This window comes from Cetorhinus maximus, chromosome 16, assembly GCF_964194155.1.
Source record: "Cetorhinus maximus chromosome 16, sCetMax3.hap1.1, whole genome shotgun sequence".
In the NCBI taxonomy this organism is placed as follows: domain Eukaryota; kingdom Metazoa; phylum Chordata; class Chondrichthyes; order Lamniformes; family Cetorhinidae; genus Cetorhinus; species Cetorhinus maximus.
In genome coordinates, this window is record NC_135894.1 from 70,519,245 (window position 1) to 70,537,440 (window position 18,196).

Sequence of the window (18,196 nt, forward strand, 5' to 3'; positions counted from 1 at the left end):
TGCAAAAAATCGAGGGCATAGGAACAAAGGACATAGGAACACCAAAAATAGGAGCAGGAATAGGCCATTTGGCCTCTTGAGCCTGCTCCGCCATTCAACTAGATCATGGCTGACAAAGGGTTCACTGTGAGTGCAAGGTGGAGAATTAAAATGACAGGCAACTGAAAGATCGGGATCATGCTTGCAGACCGAACAGAGGTGTACCATAAAGCAGTCATCTAATCTGATATTGGTCTCCCCAGTGTGCAGTGGACTGCATTGTAAAGCAGTGAACAATGTATGCTAAATTGATAGAAATATGCGTAAATTTCTGTTTCATCTGGAAAGAGTGTTCGGGACCTTAGATGGGGAGAACAGAAGAGGTGAAAGGGGCAGGTGTTACATCCCCTGCACTTGAAAGTGCCGTGGAAGGGGAGGGTTTGTTGAGAGTCATTGAGGAGTGGATCAGGCCCTCCGGAATGCTGAAAGGGAAGGGAAAATGTGTTTGGTGGTGAAATCACACTGGAGGTGACAGAACTGGCGGAGGATGATCCTTTGAATGTAGTGATACCGTGTGCCAGTTCGTGCCAGCCAGACAACAAAAGACAATTTCTGCGCCAGGAACATTTATCCTTAGTTAGTGAAGAAGTATAGCATTTGAAAGAAAATTTAAACTTTTAGGTGAACCCTGAGTAATGATTCCATTTCTTTTGCTCATTTTGCTAAACTCTATGAAAAGTTGGTTCAATGTCTTCTATATTTAATTGACAGATTTTTAATTGTAGGCTGAACATTTACCTCTTGTAATACATTAACTGTTCCAGAGATGGATTTTTTGTGGCCGTTGAACTTCAAGTGATTTGTCTTGCCTCATTAATTAAAATGGGGAGAAATATTAAACATAGAACAGAAATACTAGAGTCAAAACTATATTTTTGTTCATTGTGACATGTTTACAAAAGATTGCCAACAAGCAATTACCTTGTGAGCAAGCAGCTGTCAGGGGATATTAATTATGAATCATTTTGCTGGGAAGATTTAATTAATGCTCCTGACTAGATATTAGAATGCTTCCTGTGGGAACTGCAAGTTGATTTGTAGCCTGGAATTTTCATTCAGTAACTGTCTCACATGAATCCACCCACCATTGTTTCATTTTAAGTCACTCACTACTAGTGCACTTCCTTTTTTTTTGAACAAACGAACTTTGCATGACCCTACTTGGAGTGGATTCTCAATGAGTTTCTGTGGTGGAAACACTTCAACAGCTCATATGAATCATACGACACTGCTAGCTAGCTAGGTGTGATTGATTACAGTCAAATCCGCTGCTGCTTCAGCAAATAGAACTGACCACTTGAGTATTTCCCATATTCATTGCTTTATGAGGAAGGGGATTTTTTTCTATTTGTTTATGGGATGTGAGTATGGCTGGCAAGGTCGGCACTTATTGTCCATCTCAAAAACCGTCCATGAGCAGATGGTGAGTTGCCTTCTTGAACCACTGCAGTCCATGTAGTGTAGGTACACCCACAGTGCTCTTAGGAAAGGAGTTCCAGGATTGTGAGCCACAGGCGGCGAAGGGACGGTGATATAGCTCCAAGTCAGGATGGTGTTGCCTGCAGTTTTGTTGCTCAACCCCAATTAGTGGGGTGGTGATGGTGGATGTTTGTGCATCTTATATACTCAGTTGGGTGGAAGGGGGGAATGATTGGTCCTGATTTCCTTTCCATGGAGAGGAGTGTTGGTTTTATCTCATTGAGGTGGGACTATGGGAGGGAAGATTCTATAATTTCCAATGTGTTGGTGAAAGCATTGCATGTGGTGATTGTGCTGTTCCTCCGCAACTCGCACATCATTTTACTGAGACTTTCTAGTTTTGTTTGTGCTCCAGTACAAAGGCCACTTGCCACATGTTTCATTTTGTTAGCTTAGAGTTGTCTGAGATTCTTCCTTACTGGAGTACTGTGTTGGTGGTGTCGGGGTTGGGCAGAGGGCGGGGGGGGGAGCAGACGGTGGCAGTGGTGAAGGGCAAGGGAAGAGGGGTTTGGACCCTTGCTCATAGAGTAATTGAGAGGTGCTGCACTTTGCTCAGCTATGGGGTAGGGCATGATTCGTGCTTAGGGGTGGTCGTGAATCAGTGGATCTCACTTGGGGGTAGTGCTTCTTTCAATGGATGAAAATCGGGCAGGTTTTGCAACTGGCGAATGATCTTCTCTGCTAGATTGTTGGCTAAGCAGTAAAAGTAACAGTGATCCTGGCTATTTTTAATAAAAGTTAGGTAATAACATTTGAAATAAGTGCACCAAGTATAGCATTTTCCAATATGAAACTGCCAATGCCCTGCACTCTAACTGCACTGTTGGCTGACATGTCATTTGAATCACATATCATCATAAAATAAGGATCATACCTGATGACATTTCCAACTGTTCCTCACTTAGGATGAATGGGATGTTTCAGTGCTTGCCTACAAAAGAGAGGTGTCATGTTAATTTGGGAGGCAAGTTAACTTGTTGCAACAGCCAGCTTATTAAATTGTGTGCGAGCAACACAAACAGAAACAAGAAATGTGTACTATCCATCCATAAATGAACAGTTCGCAACTCTGTCATATTTTGAATGTTATTATACTGTTAAAATAAACTTCTATTAATCTAGTGCAACATGTACAAATACAAGTAAAACGTGAAATACAAAATGTTTATGTAGCCAGTGCAAACGCCAAGATATATGTGAAATACTTCTATATTATCATTGCTGTTAGATTAGCAAGGCTTTTAAATAACTTATAGTGCCACCTTTTTTTTAGGGTAATCACCGTACCTATTTTACACTCCCGTCCAAGACCTCCATCAATGATTCTGCCAAAGTCTGCAGGGAAGGTCTATTCATTTCCATAGTAATTGCCAACATCTACGGACCCCACCTTGCACCACAGGCCACAAATTGTTGGAGAAGTTGCTGGTTTTGTAAGGTGCCTGGTGTTTCCCACCGAGGAAGTAAGTTTGAGATGCCCTTAGCAGCTCCCTATGAAAGTCCTACCCTGGACCCTCAAGTAAGCCCCACTTCAGCGGTTTGGCAGCACGATTGCAGTGAACACCGCACTTGTATCCTCTGAAGGTAGATGACATGGAAACTTCCAGTGTAGGGAGTCCCTGCCTTTGTCCCTGTCCCTTCTTATATCACTTGCCAAATAACTGATGTTATTTGTAGCTCTGATGCTGCGGAATCCAAAAGCCAACCTAAATCCAGCCCTTTTGAATGCTGCTGTCAATGATGCATCGATAGTGTTATGGGTTTTCAACCCCAGCGCCTGGGAAATTCCATTGATTTATTCCCACACCATCAACTCAGAATGTCTGGAAGTTTAAAAAAAAATAATAATTTTATTTTCTGTGTGTAAAAATTACTGCTAAGAAAAATTACTTCAAAAAGGTAACAAGATATTTCTGCTTGTAGGTTTAGCCAAACTGGCCTACCCATTACGAGCGAGGTCATTGTTTCTGGGAATGTACTATTAGTGACCTTTAGCCCAAGAGGAGAATGTGACCTTCCAAAATATTCAATTACATTTCTTCAGGCACCAATGACAGGTAAGGAAAGTAAAAGTTTTCTTTCTATAGAAAGATAATTTCTAGATTTCTAGATTTTGAATCAATGGTTTCATGGTACATTGCAAAACAAAATATGTGGGACAAAGTACCTTCAAATATTCCTTGAATAGTTGTTAAACAGTTTTTAGTCATTCATGTTAATTATCTGCCACAATAAAACACCTTATCTACAGATATTTATTTCAACAGGACTGAAAAGTTTAACAACAGTGATTAGCTAATGATTAAAACTGCACTAGTGTGCAACAATGGAAAATTCTCAAGTGCAGAATGCACACAGCTTCAAGGTTTCATCCCATCACATGGTCACAATTAAGTCCCCAAATTGGTCTCCCTAATTAGATAAAATAATCAGGCTACCAGAGCTATTTTTTTGTGGCTCACCTAATGCACCACCAATTTTGCACAGTGCTGATGAAGCCACCTGCTTGAAGAGATAGCTGGCAAATATAACTGAAGATTGCGGACAAAGACGGCCACTAGAGAAGCTGCAAGAACCATTATTTTTCTAACACTGCATCAAAAGTGAGTGAAGGTTGACAGTGAAGGTTACCTTCTACCCAGCAGAAGATAGCAGGCAAACTATCCAGCAGGAGTGGGCAGAGGTGACAAAGTGGGTCAGTGCCATATGTAGCGTAACTCCCCTCCCCCAGCCCCCTTCCAGAAAAAGTTAAATGGCCTCACAGCTAAGGCTAGCTAAGGTAAGCCTCTGGACCTGTATCTCTCATTGGACCTTGCCAAGCCATTTGGAAACAGCAGGAGCAGAGGGCAACACTGCAGAACATAAGTGTCACTTGACCTTAAACTTGCAGACCCTAGTTCTGAGATTGGCACCCTACACATTTCAGAGAATAGCCTAGTGAAATAGCACATCAAGCTACATGCAGCACAAGTGCACTGAAGCAGGAGCAGAGAAATAAGTAGGACAACTTGCATCCTAGCCCTGCTCCAGAGTCGACAGCTGAGATCATCATGAGCACATAATTCATATGAAAGTTGATAGCAATACACACAGATGTTAAGTGCAAGTTTGAACACCGTGTGGCACATGTTGGAGTTCAGCTGTAACTTGTGTGATGTATTTTAAATAGCATTGAGATCATGCTGTCAACCATGGAGTCGTGTGTGAGTTGTGTGTGTGCTTGAGGGACTTAATAGCACTGGAGCCTCCGACGATAGCTTCTATGAAAGCTTGAACTGCTGCCATCTTAGCTCTGGGGTCCATCATCTCCAGTTTATAAAGGCTTAAGGAGAGTGTGGATACAGGCATGGAGAGCATTCCAGCATACCTGTGCTCTGTTTTCACCCAGAACAGTGGCAGTGCTGAGGCTGAGCTCTCTGAGAGCAGCATTGCCTCAATCAGAGAGGACCTGTTGTACTCTTTCAGGATGACTGAATGCCTGAATCCTCACCAGCCACTCAAACGGTGGCCTTGTTATTGCCAGGCAGCTAGCTGGGCCAGTCCGCTCTGGTAGTGTCCAAATCCCAGCAGTCTGCAACCGGGTACTAAATACCAAGGGCTCCTTGAGATCACAGATCACAGCTATTTCAAGGGCAGGATTTTTACCTCATCAGGTGCGGCGGACGGGCCTGGGAGCAGCAGCAAAACCGACCGCCAGCAACGATCAGGACCCGACCACGATTTCATGCTGGCTGGCCAATTAACGGCCGGCCAGTGTGAATCGTGCGCTGAAATGCTTAGCGCTGCCTGGGGGCAGGGAGGAGGGCGAGCACGGAAGTCGGCGTGTGCGCGCAGATGTGCACGCAGATGTGCACGCAGATAGCTCCCTGAAGGCAGAGAGCTGCCTCAGGGAGCCAAAGATTTTTAACATGAAAAATAAAGAATGAAAAAATAAGGAAAACATGTCCCTCATGTGACTCTGCCACATGAGCAGGGACATTTTAAAAATTAATTTTAAAAGTGTTTATTTTTTTAATCACAGGTTGAAACCTCATCCCACCTGTGGATCAGGTTTCGCAAAAAATGCAATGGCCGCTTGGTTTAAATTAATTAATTAATGGGCTTAACAGCGCTCTTAATTGTTGGCGGGTGTGCTGCTGACTCTCGCGCATGCCTGCCAACTGAAATATCGCCTGATGACGTCGGGACGCTCGCCCGACATCATCGCGCACTATTTTTCTCCTGTTCAGGTCGGGCACGCGCCCATCCGACGAGGGAAAAATGCTGCCCCAAGTGTCTGCAGGAGCGTTCATTAGCTTTCCAGTCCCAAGCTGTAGCCACTGGGAAATCACTTCATAGGAGCACTGGAATATATAAACAAACATAAGATAGGCAATAAGGATTGCACAAGGGTGATTTGCAGATAGACATCAGTCACATAACCATTTGTCAAATCAAGAATACAGTCTTTTGCAATAATGAAGTAATACGTTTTGTTTTAATATAGCTGTTAATCTTCATAATATTAGTGGAGCTACAGGAACACCCATGAAGTTGCACATTTGCGAGCATGGTTGTTGTCAGGTCTGAGTTAGATGAAAGAAGGGAATATTGATGCCTTGGGTATTGGAGGAATAGTTCAGGAGAATCTTTTCTAAATAATATGCTGCTTTACAGCTCTGGTGGCTTGCAACATTGCTGGTCTATACATCCTTCAGCTTCCTGTTTCCTTCTTCACTGTCTTACTCCACATCACCAATCTCTGGAAGCATCAAGGCAACTCCCCTCTGTATCATAGAATCATGGGGCAGGATTTTCAGGTTGTTGGGCAGGCGTGGCAGCAGGGCCCAGGAGCAACAGGGAAATGGTCTGCCACCCGTGATCGACCTCTGACCACGATTTCACGCTGGCCAATTAACAGCCAGCCAGTGTGAAAGGCGCACTGAAAGGTTCAGCGCTGCTGTGCTGGGGGTGGGAGGAGCGCAAGTGCAAAAGTCTGCGCATGTCCCGGGGAGCACGCACTGAAAGCTCCCTGATGGCAGGGAGCTGTCTCAGGGAGCTGAACAATTTTAAAATCAAAAATAAAAACTTTTAAAATCTGAAAAAAAATGTCCCGACATGGGACTAACTCACAATAACATGAACAGAATAAAAATTCTGCCAAAAATTTATATTTATTTTTTATTTAGTTATGGAAACCTCATCCCGCCCGTGGATGTGGTTTGCTAAAAAATTGAAAGGCCGCCTGGCTAATTCGCCTGCCCGCCAATCATAAGGTTGGGCGGGCAGCGAAAAATAAGTTTAAATTAATTGATTAAGGGCCTTAATAGACCTCTTCATTGTCAGTGGGCGTGCTGCTGGCTCTCATGCGCATGCCAACTGAAATATCGCGTGAGTGCACAACGACGTTGGGACGCTCGTCCGAAATCATTGCGCACAATTTTATATCCGATCAGGTCGGGCACACACCCGCCCATGGGACTAAAATCCTGCCCATGAAAACTTGCAGCACAGAGGAAGGCCACTCAGCCTATCTCTATGAAAGAGCTATCTAATTAGTTCCAATTCCCTGCTCTTTCCCCATAGTCTTGTAATTTTTTCCCTCTCAAGTATTTATCCAACTCTGTTTTGAAAGATGCTTCCAGCATCCTTTCAGGCAGTATATTCCAGATCATCATAACTTGCTGTGTAATATAAATCCTCATCTCACCTCTGACTCTTTTGCTAATTACCTAAAATGTGTTCTTTGTTTACTGACTTTCTGCCAGTGGGAATAGTGCCTTCCTGTGTGTTCTATCAAATCCCTTCATGATTTTGATCACCTCCATGAAAGATCTCCTTAACCTTCTCTGCTCCAAGGACAAAGAACCCAGCTTCTCTAGTCTCTACATATATTTGAAGTCTCACATTCCTGATACCATTCTAGTAAATTTCCTTTGCACCCCATTCAAGACCTTGACATCCTTCCTAAAGTGTAGTGCCCAGAATTGGACAAAATACTCCAGCTGAAGTCTAATCAGTGTTTTATAAACATTTATCATGACATCCTTGTTTTTTGTACTCTGTGCCTTAATTTATAAAGCAAGGATACCATGTGTATTTTTTTTTACAGCCTTATTCCAACTGTCCAGTTCTTGCCAAAAGATTCTCTATGTAAACACCCAGTGGTGCAGTACAGAGAGATCTGGTGCCCTCATACATGAACCACAAAAGTTGGCAAGCGATGCAAATTAAATGTTGGCCTTAATTGCAATAGGATGGAGTATAAAATTAGGGAAGTTTTGGTACAGCTCTAGGGTGTTGGTAAGACCACACACACTGTACTGAATACAGTTTTTGCCTCCTTATTTAAGGAGGTATGTACATGCATTAAAGACAGTTCAGAGAAGGTTCACTAGGTTGATTGCTGGGATGAAGGGGCTGCCTTATGAAGGAAAGTTGATTAGGTCGGGCCTATACTCATTGGACTTTAGAAGAGAGGTGATCTTATTGAAAGATATAAGATTCTGAGGAGCTTGACCGGGTAGATGCTGAGAGGATGTCTCTTCTCAGAAAGGAGAAGTTAAGCAAGGAGGAATAGTTTCAGAAAAAGGGTCACCTATTTAACATGGAGATAAGGAGGAATTTTTTTCTCATTTGAATTCCGAGAATTCAAAGAAATGTGGAGGCTGAATCATTCAAGGTTGGGTTAGACAGATTCTTGAACAAAGGTAAGTCAAGAATAATGGAACACGCAGAAAAATGGAGTTAAGGCCAAGATTGGATCAGCCATGATCTTATTGAATGGTGGAAAAGGATCAAGGAGACATATGGCCTATTCCTGTTCTTATTTATCGTGTTTTAATGTCTTTCTGTTCTTGCACCCTTGTTAAAATTGTACTATTGACTTTAATACCTCTCCTCATTCTTCCAAGATTGTGGAGCATGCAACACTTCACTATAAATCTTGACATTTGCTCTGAACTGTACTGCATTACTCCTCTACAGTTGCTCAGACAGATTAACTGTTCTTTTGAGTTTCTCATTGAGAATCCTTGTTGTTGCTTGGCTGTCGTTATATCAGCGCTCCTTGCATTAGAGTAATTGTGAGTTGGTTGGTGAGGGTATAGCCCTTGCCTGTCACCAGCCAGCCTGCCACCCAATAGCCTGGTTGAAGCAGAGCAGATAGTGAAAAGTGGCACAAAATAAAGGAGATCGAGTGCAGACCTATATAACTCACTGTAGCATGCGGTCATAACAAGTTGCACAATGAGTGAATGGAGGCATTTCCTGCTGAGAAGCAACATTAATTTGTAATGGTCAACCCACATCTATGGGTATGAGATCTATGAAGTACCAAATAATCACTCTGTCAGCTTGCCGCTCATTTTAGGTGTAAGTCAAATTTCTTCCTTAACTTGTAGCACTCCATTCAAGTGGTACCTGAAATCTAGCACCAAATTTACCTGGGGAGTATAAATGCAAATTGCTGGAGAGAAAGTAAATGAAAGGCTCGACTGATCTCCCACTGGCCATTCTGCTGCTCCTGAATGAGGACTCGTTTTTTTGGTAAACTGCTGATTGTGCTTGCTTGAACCATCACCTCCATATCTCACCCAGCAAATAGAGACAGAAACAGTCAGAAAACAGTTTTAGATGTTTAACGGGATTGTCATCTCCATTAAGGTGATCTTAACTCATTATTTCAGGTTTCTAGGGTGCTTCAGGGACAGGTCTTCAGCTGTTTTGACACAAATTGTTTGTGAGGTACTTTTGCAGGGTGAGCTTGTGGAGGGCAGGAGCTGCTTCACAGCATTTATGTTCTCAATTGCTGAACATGAGAATGCTATGTGCTTATCTTTGAGGCTCACAAATAGGACCAGCAGCAAGGAAGGCAGCAAAGGTCTCTATGGACTGAAAGAAAATTGTGAAGGAGACAAGGAGGTAGGAGACATTCCAACATGCGAGTATTCAAGAAAAAAAATCATACCAGAATTTCACAGAAGAGTAGCACTTAAGGTATTTCAACAGGGAGACATTCACTTACAAACGCCAGGGCATGCACTGCTTGTGGGAGTGAAAGTCATCGTGGCTTAAACCTTTGTCTCTGGCTGCTTCCAGGTATCTTCTGGTGACATGAGCAACATCAGTTAGTTTGCTGGTCATTTGACAAAGTAGTAGGTGGTGCACATCTGTGTGAGTTGACGACAATTCATTCACTTCCCTGAGGCTAACAGGCAGGAAGAAAACACTGGGATTCCTCACATGGTGTGGATTTCTGCAAGTGTAGCACATCTTAGATGGGATCTGCAGAGAGTTCAGAAATCCTGCTACTTACATTTACAACCGACTCTGAAGGAACTACATCAGTACAAGTGGTCTCTGTTATTGTAACTTCTCTAAGCCAAGTGCTTTTAGAAGCAGGGCCTCCTGTCATTTGTACAAGGCTTGAATGAACAGAATAACATGCTGATAAGTATCTATTTTTTCCTTTTTTTTTAGAATGTGGTGGTGTCCTTAGTGGAACAAGTGGAAGCTTCACATCACCTAGTTTTTCTAACAACTATCGAGGAGAAATCAATTGTACATGGAATTTGAAGGTAACTCGTGGGGATTCGGTCTCCAATACATTTTGAAAAATAAAACACGTTTTCCCAATTGTAGAGTTCTGTTGCTCCTACAGGCACACAATGTTATTAAATTTATAGTCTGCCCCATCAAGCATGGAAGAAAAAAATGGCAAAATATCCAATTATCAGTTCTTATGATTCTGTATTGAGTACAAACTAATGAATTGGAAATCTGAAAGCAAACCCACATTCTTTCCTTTACAGAAAAAAGCAGCATTTCTTCTAAAAATGCCCATGCTATAAGTTTTTCCCTGCCAGAGGGATAACACCCTTTTTGTATGTTTGTTCAGGCCAAAAGAACTGACATTTCTATGATGCTGTGTGTCCTCATGATTTCCAAAAGTGCCTCACAGCCAACATTGTCTCTCAGCTGCCCGGATGTAGTCACACAGCAATTGGGAAGTGCCACATGGGGGACAAACAAGCCACACACAGGCAGCGGTCCCTTTTAAGATGTGTGCATGCATGGTTGCACGTCAGTTAAAGAGACTGCGCAGTGCAACAATTTTTAAATTGTATTCTTTTACGGTATATTGGCTAGGCCAGCATTTATTGCCCATCCCTAATTGCCTTTGAAAAGGTGGTGGTGAGCTGCTTTCTTGAGCCACTGTAGTCCACCACAGTGCTGTAAGGAAGGCAATTCGAGGATTTGACCCAGCAACAGTGAAGGAACAGTGATATAGTTTCAAGTCAGGGTGGAGTGTGGCTTGGAGGGGAAATTGCAAGTGGTGTTCCTATGTATCTGCTGTCCTTACCCTTCTAGGTGGTAGAAGTTGTGGGTTTGGAAGGTGCTGTTGATGCATTTTGTAGGTGGTACACACTCTACTGCCACTGTGCATTGGTGGTGGAGGGCGTGAATGTTTGTTTGTGGATGGGATGCCAATCAAGTAGGCTGATTTGTCTTGAATGGTGTGAAGCTTCTTGAGTGTTGTTGGAGCTGAACTCATCCCAGCAAATGGAGTGTATTTCATCACACTCCTGACTTGTGCCTTGTAGATGGTGGACAGGCTTTGCAGAAGTCAGGAGGTGAGCTTCTGTTCGCAGAATTCCCAGCTTCTGACTTGCTTTTGTAACCACAGTATTTATATGGCTGGTCCAGTTCAGTTTCTGGTCAATGGTAACCCCAGGATGTTGATATTTAGGGGATTCAGTGATGGTAATGCCATTGAGTGTCAAGGGGAGATAATTGGGTTCCCTCTTGTTGAAGATGGCAATTGCCTGGCACTTTTGTGGTGTGAATGTTACCTTGACAAATAGACTGTGAATAGCGAAGGAAAATTAAAGGGCAATTGCTCACAGCAATTCATTACTTTAATCATCTTGATACCTTGAATCATGTTCATCCTTAAAGGTGAACAAATTCATGCTACATTGCATGTCCAGCTCTGAGCCAGCAGCAAGTACACAGTCATCAGCAAATGGGAAAATGCAAGATATGTTCTTGGAGACCCTCGTCTTTGCCTGGAATCATCTCAGATTGAGCAACTTTCCATCCATGAGATACCTGATTTTGATGGCAGGACCACCATGGAAGACATCAGAAAGCATGGCAGAGAAAAACATGCTGAAGAAGGTTGGCACTAGCACGCAGCCTGTTTAACCCCATTAGTGACTGGAAATGGGTCTGAAGTCTCCATCATCCATTGTGAGCATGCCGTCATGGAACTGTCGAACCATTGTGATGAATTTCACAGGGCAGCTGAATTTCTCCATTACCTTTCAAAGGACCTCATGGCTGACTGTGTCAAATGCCATGGGCGGGTAAACAAACATGATGTAGAGGTCCACGTCCTTTTTTTTATTTGACATTTCTCCTCGAGCAGTCCAACTGCAAACACCATACATTGGTTCCTCTACCTTTTCTGAAACCTCACTAATTCTCTGGCAGCAGATCCAAGCTGAGGTGTTGCACTAAGCGGTTCTGAAGGATTGTGGCTAAGATTTTGCCAGCATTAGAGAGGAGTGAGATTCCTCTGTGATTGCCACAAGAATGGCAAGTTCCTTTTTCATTCGTACAGGTGAACAATGGAGGCATCTATGCATTCTTGCAGGATGATTCCTTGCTCCCACATAGACTGAAAGAGTTCAGTGAGCTACTTGATCAGGCATTGATCGGTAGCCTTGCAATCCTTGGGGGTGGGGGGGCCATCAAGAGAGCAATTGAAGACAACCTGTTTTGCTTCTTCATTGATGGAGGAAGGCTGAGGATGTGGTTAAAGTGCTCTGGCCATCTTTCTAGAATTTGGGATTTTTCTGTGAGCAGTGTTGACCCATTGGCGCTGAAGGTTGTTGATGAACCAGTAGACTGGGACACATAGACAGATTTCAGAGCATCCTAGAATCTCTTCCAGTCTTCATGGTCTGCATAGGACTGAATTTCATTTACTGTCTGATTTGCCCAAATGTCTTGCATCTCTCTGAGCTTGCACTGGACAGTCCTTCAGGTGTTTTAGTAGGCATCGTGCTTGAATATTGATGATTTGTCACTGAGGAAAACCCTGTGGAGGCATTGTTTCTCCACCAGTAGTTTCTGATTACCTCATTGTTTCCATCGAACCAATCTTGATTACAAGAGGTAGGACCAAAGGCCTTGAGAACAAGGGAGTCTACTATATCCATGAAGGTCACCCAGTCATCCTCAATGAAATGAGTATCTATTTTCGCTGTACACAGGTAACTCTTGAGTTTCTGCGATTCCTTCATGACTGCCTGTTTGAGTTGTGAGACATTGAGATGCATCTGCACCTTTGTGCCCTGGGGCATCTTGTGGTGATAGATCTTGAAGTTTAGCTTTGAAATGATAAGAGCATGGTCAGTCCAACAGTTAGGACCACAAATGGCTTTTCTTACATCTATTTGACACATCCTGCCTATTCCTCTTCCTGGTGATGACACTGTCGATTAGATGGCAATCCATAGAATGGGGCTGCATCCAAGGTGTCTCATTGTGATTAGGGAGTCAGAAAACTATTAAGAGCTCTCACTCAGCACACTTCTTCAGCAAAAGGAGACCATTGCTATTACAACTGCTAACCCCGGTTTTTCCGATGACTCCCTTCCCACGCCTGGTGATATGCACCAGCTGTTGAAATCACCATGAATGATTAGCTCGTTTGACTTTGGCACAGTACCAATTAAGGAGTCATCATAGAATTTATCCTTGACTTCATCAGGATTAATCATGGTAGGGGCACATACACTGCCCCTAGGGGGGAATTTAACCACTATCAGATGATCATTAACACCCTTGGGAAGGCAAATCAATTTATTGACGAGATGGTTCATGGCAGCAAAGCCTACAGCTTTGCTCTGTTCGTTCTTAAACAGCCAAACTCAAAACGTGTAACCTACAGGTTTCCTTGAGCTGACCTGCTGACCCTCCTCAGATAGACGAGTCTCACTGAGGGCGGTGATCTGGACATTGTACCTAGCCAGCTCTCTACCGAGAAGAGCTGATCTTCTCTTGGGTCTGTCAGCTGTGACGTTGTCCATGTTCCATGCATCAATGGTCACCAGTGTCATCTTTATTTTCTTTTTTGAGATTGACTTATGACTGCATCGATGGGATCCCTGCCAGCTGCAGCATGTTGGCCAGGGGGGGTGAAGGAGACAATATTTAGGGCACCTTGTCTGGCCCCTTCCTCATACTAGAGAGGTTAGCAATCCTGAAAATGGCTGCTCAGTCGCTCAGGGCTGCTGAGTTCCAGTGAAAAATTCACCTGTGGTCTAGGGCCACCTGTGTGCAGGTTCGCAGCTACAGCTCCCAGTGAATCTACACCTGCTATGTTGCTCGCCCGTCATCGCAGAACTTGTGACAAATAGATGATGGATGATAGAAAAATTATGAACGTGACTTTGCACATGAATTGGATTATAGTGAGGGAGAGTTGCGCATTGTCAGCCTTACTGTTTCATCCTGACCTGTCTTCGTTTAATGGCAAGATAAGTCTTGACTGCTGGAGATAGATGCAGTGGATGACCAGAATGTTGCCTTCGGTGTCTTGTCAAACTCTACACAGTCCACAAAACAGTGCTGTCCTAGCTTCAAGACCTCTGGGCCTTTTGGCTGGTCTCATCCACCCAGTCCCCAGAATCAGTCTTTATATGCCAGGATAGACAAATTCCTAAGTCACCAAGGGTAAGAGTCCCGATGGCTACCCTCACCTGGTTTGACCCACCTGACCCAAAGTGGTTTACTGGGGTGTGGCCACTGTCACATGATAACTACTTGGAGCCACAGGTGAGAGCTGGGTGAACGCGGGGACCAATATAGGATGAGCCGTTCTAAACAGCACGGCGAGCCTGCCTATAAGAGGTGCTAACCCTCCCTTGCACCCCCATCTTGATATGTGGCATACATGGCAACCAATTTGTCTACATTAAATCCCACAAACTGGAAATAGGATGAATAACCAATTAAGAAATAAAGAAAGAAGAATTTATATAACACATTATCAAACCCTCAGGATATCACAGCATGCTACAGCCAATAACTTATTTTTGAAGCACAACCACTGTTGTTAAATAGAAATTCTGGGAGCCAATTTGCACATAATAAAATCCTACAAATAACAATTGAATGAATGGCTAGGTTTATTTTCTTTTGTGATTCTAAACGAGAGAGAAATGTTTTTGACAGTGCACTGGGAGAACTCCCTGTTCTTCAAATAATGCCATGGGATCTTTTACATCAAGTTAAATAGAAAGAGTGTGTAAGTTTATGATCTCAGCTGAAAAGCTACAGGCAGAATTTTCTGCTCTAGCTGATGATGAGCTTGGAGGCGGGAAGGGCGTGTAAGTAGGTGGGATGGTGGCACACCGGAACCCCGCCACCTTGCTGCCTCTGCCAGAAATGCAGCCAGCTTGTCACGTCCGGGAATGGGGCAGTTGTGAGGGGGAGGGTGGTGAGTTCTGCTGGGAGCCATCCCCCTTCCCTTGCTGCTGACCCTCCTGCACCCCTCTCCCTGCAATTATTCCCCCACCCCACATTACTTACCTGTGGTCTGGGTTGCTGTGCAATCCTGGGACTCCAAGGCCTGTTCTTCAGACAGCAGACATGGTCTCCCCAGTGGCGTTGTTGAGCACAAGAGTTGCAGGCCTCTGATTAGCCAGCTGATGGTTCTCCCAGTGCATTAGCTAGTGTTTGTCTCACAACCAACAACACAAAATAAATTAATTGGGCAGTCATCTTATTGTCATTTATGTAATTTTATTTGTGTAAAATTGCTGCTACATTTGTCTACATAACAACAGTAATTGAATTTCAAATTAGTTGATTACACAAGTGCTCAGAAATTTGAAGTGATAGGAACAATATAATGCAAGCCTTTATTTCTATCTTTCATTTGGCCATTGACACTTCTGTGACAAGACAAGGATATGTTTATGTTATGCACACCTCCACTTGGGGTAAAACCAATCCCAAATATTTTTCTTGGAGTTGTGACATGTTGTTTCACTTAGTCAGTTTACTATTGATGAAGAATGGAGAATGATGCAGAATACAAACCCTGGTGCTTTTTTTCCTCAATGCTGTAGGTTCAAGAACATTTTAGAGCTATAATTTTTTTCAGAGAATTCAAGCTAGGTGGCCCCTCAAAGTCGGGAGAATCATGCGTGACAGATTATCTGGAGGTTGCTGGTCAAAGGTGAGCAGAACATGTAATAGCGTCAATTGTTTTTTTTAGTTCTGTAATTTCTTTATATTGCAATTCAAATTGATGAATATATTGGCCGACTAAATAAAATCTTATTCTACATAGAAAGCTGAATTAAAGACACTGACTAACACAAGATACAAAAGCTTGAAATGTAAATTTCATACAGTATTTTATACAGTCTAAGCATATTCAACCAAAATTTTGTCAAAGTAACAATGAAGCTAATGATGATTGTTGTTGTTTATGTATAAATGGTACAGCAACTTCAAGTGAGGAGCAGGTGTATAATTAAATGCGAATATCCAAGTTTCTGAGTTCCACCACTCTGCCCTTAGCTTTGCAAAAACAGCATCTCACCTCACGATTGGCATGGACAGAGTGTCATGAAGTTGCTGCATTTGCACGTTAGATATAACTAAATTAATTGCAAATATTTAGGGCTAGTAATTAGCACCCTTTTAACAACATGATAATTGTTAATTATGGTCAATCAGCCTCACAGAATATTAATAACAACAGCAAATCTGTATATTTGGATTCACTGGTTCAGCTCTTTAAAAATGGATAAATAGGTTCTAGTGTTAGAAGCAACATATTCAGATGTGTAATCAACCTCTGAATTTTGAAATTGGATTAAATTATGGACATTGTCTACTTGCGTAGTTGTAATGAAAATTATTTTTAAACTAATTTCTCGATTTCATTTGACCGTCTCTGCAGTTATAATTTGTTTAAACATCCAAACTGTGAAACGTTCGATTTCCCATGAGAGAGAATAAAATATACAGCTGAGTAGCACATCAGGATTTTATTGCCCACTTGTTGAAATTGCTTTGGATGTAGTGCCGCTCAGCTGTTTGAATTGCTAATGAGTACAGCATATTTAAAAGTCGAATGGTATTTGCTGGGGTGGATACTTAATCTCTAATGGATTCTGCCTGTCAATCTGATTTTCACCATTGACAATGCTGAACCAGATAATGTGACAATTGTAGTTATATGCTGCAAAGTCCTCCAAACTAAAATGGGAGGCTTGTGCCAAAATTGGGAGAGCTGTCTCACAGACTAGTCATGCAACAGCCTGACAGAGTCATACTCACATCATCATACCATACAGACAGTGTCCCAGACATCACCAACCCTAGGTATGTCCTGTCCCACCGGCAGGGCAGACTCAGCAGAGATGATGCGGTACAGTGGTTATACAGGCAGGAAAGAGTTGCCCTGGGAGTCCTCAACATGGACTCTGGATCCATGAAGTCTCATGGCATCAGGTCAAACATGGGCAAGGAAACCTCCTGCTGATTACCACATAATGCCGCCACCCCCCCGTACTCCTCCATGTTGAACGCCACTTGGAGGAAGCACTGAGGGTGGCAAAGGCACAGAATGGACTCTGGTTGGGGGACTTTAATGTCCAACAGCCAGAGTGACTCAGTAGCACCACTACAGACTGAGTTGGCCAAGTCCTAAAGGATATAGCTGCTCGACTGGGTCTGCGGCAGGTGGTGAGGAAACCAACATGAGGGAAAAACGTTCTTGACCTCATCCTTACCAACCTGCCTGCCACAGATGCAACTGTCCATGACAGTATCATTAGGAGTGACCATCGTACAGTCCTTGTGGAGATGAAGTCGCGTCTTCACATTGAGGATACTCTCCATCATGTTGTTTGTTACTACCACTGTGCTAAATGGGATAGATTTAGAACAGATCTAGCAACTCAAGCATGGGCATCTATGAAACACTGTGGGCCATCAGCAACAGCAGAATTTTACTCAACCACAATCTGTAACCACATTGCCAGACATATCCCCCACTCTACCATTACCTCCAAGCCATGGTTCAATGAAGAGTGCAGGAGGACATGCCAGGAGCAGCACCAGGCATACTTAAAAGTGAGGCATCAGCCTGGCTAAGCTACAGCACAGGGCCACTTGCATACCAAATAGTAAAAGCAGCAAGCGACAGACAGAGCTAAGCAATTCCACAACTAACAGATCTGATCTAAGCTCTGCAGTCCTGCCGCATTCAGTCATGAATGGTGGTCGATAATTAAACAACTCACTGGAGGAGAGGCTCCACAAATGTCAATGACCATCTCCAATGGGGGAGAATCTAATCATCGCCCTTTGACATTCGATGGTATTACTATTGCTGAATCCCCCACTATCAACACCCTGGGGGTGATGATTATCAGATACTGAACTGGACTAGCCATATAAATACAGTGGCTATGAGAGCAGGTTAGAGGCCAGGAATTCTGCAGTGAGTAACTGACCTCCTGACTCCCCAAAGCCTGTCCGCCATCTACAAAGCACAAGTCAGGAAAGTGATGGAATACTCTGTACTTGCCTGGATGAGTGCAGCTCCAACAACACTCAAGAAGCTTGACACCATCCAGGACAAAGCAATCCGCTTGATTGGCAC

At 43.3% G+C, this 18,196-nt stretch overlaps 1 protein-coding gene across 2 annotated transcripts in view; it reads left to right on the forward strand.

The window, feature by feature from the left end:
- LOC144691678 (suppressor of tumorigenicity 14 protein homolog) overlaps positions 1-18,196 on the forward strand; it is a 42,516-nt gene that overhangs the window by 8,569 nt on the left and 15,751 nt on the right. The window contains exons 4-6 of one of the 2 annotated variants that reach the window (XM_078560009.1): positions 3,442-3,575; positions 9,979-10,076; positions 15,645-15,754. In XM_078560009.1, coding sequence (XP_078416135.1) covers positions 3,442-3,575; positions 9,979-10,076; positions 15,645-15,754 — 342 coding nt within the window. Of the gene's footprint in view, positions 1-3,441; positions 3,576-6,174; positions 6,435-9,978; positions 10,077-15,644; positions 15,755-18,196 lie in introns of those variants that run through there. The other variant, XM_078560010.1, reaches the window with a different exon arrangement.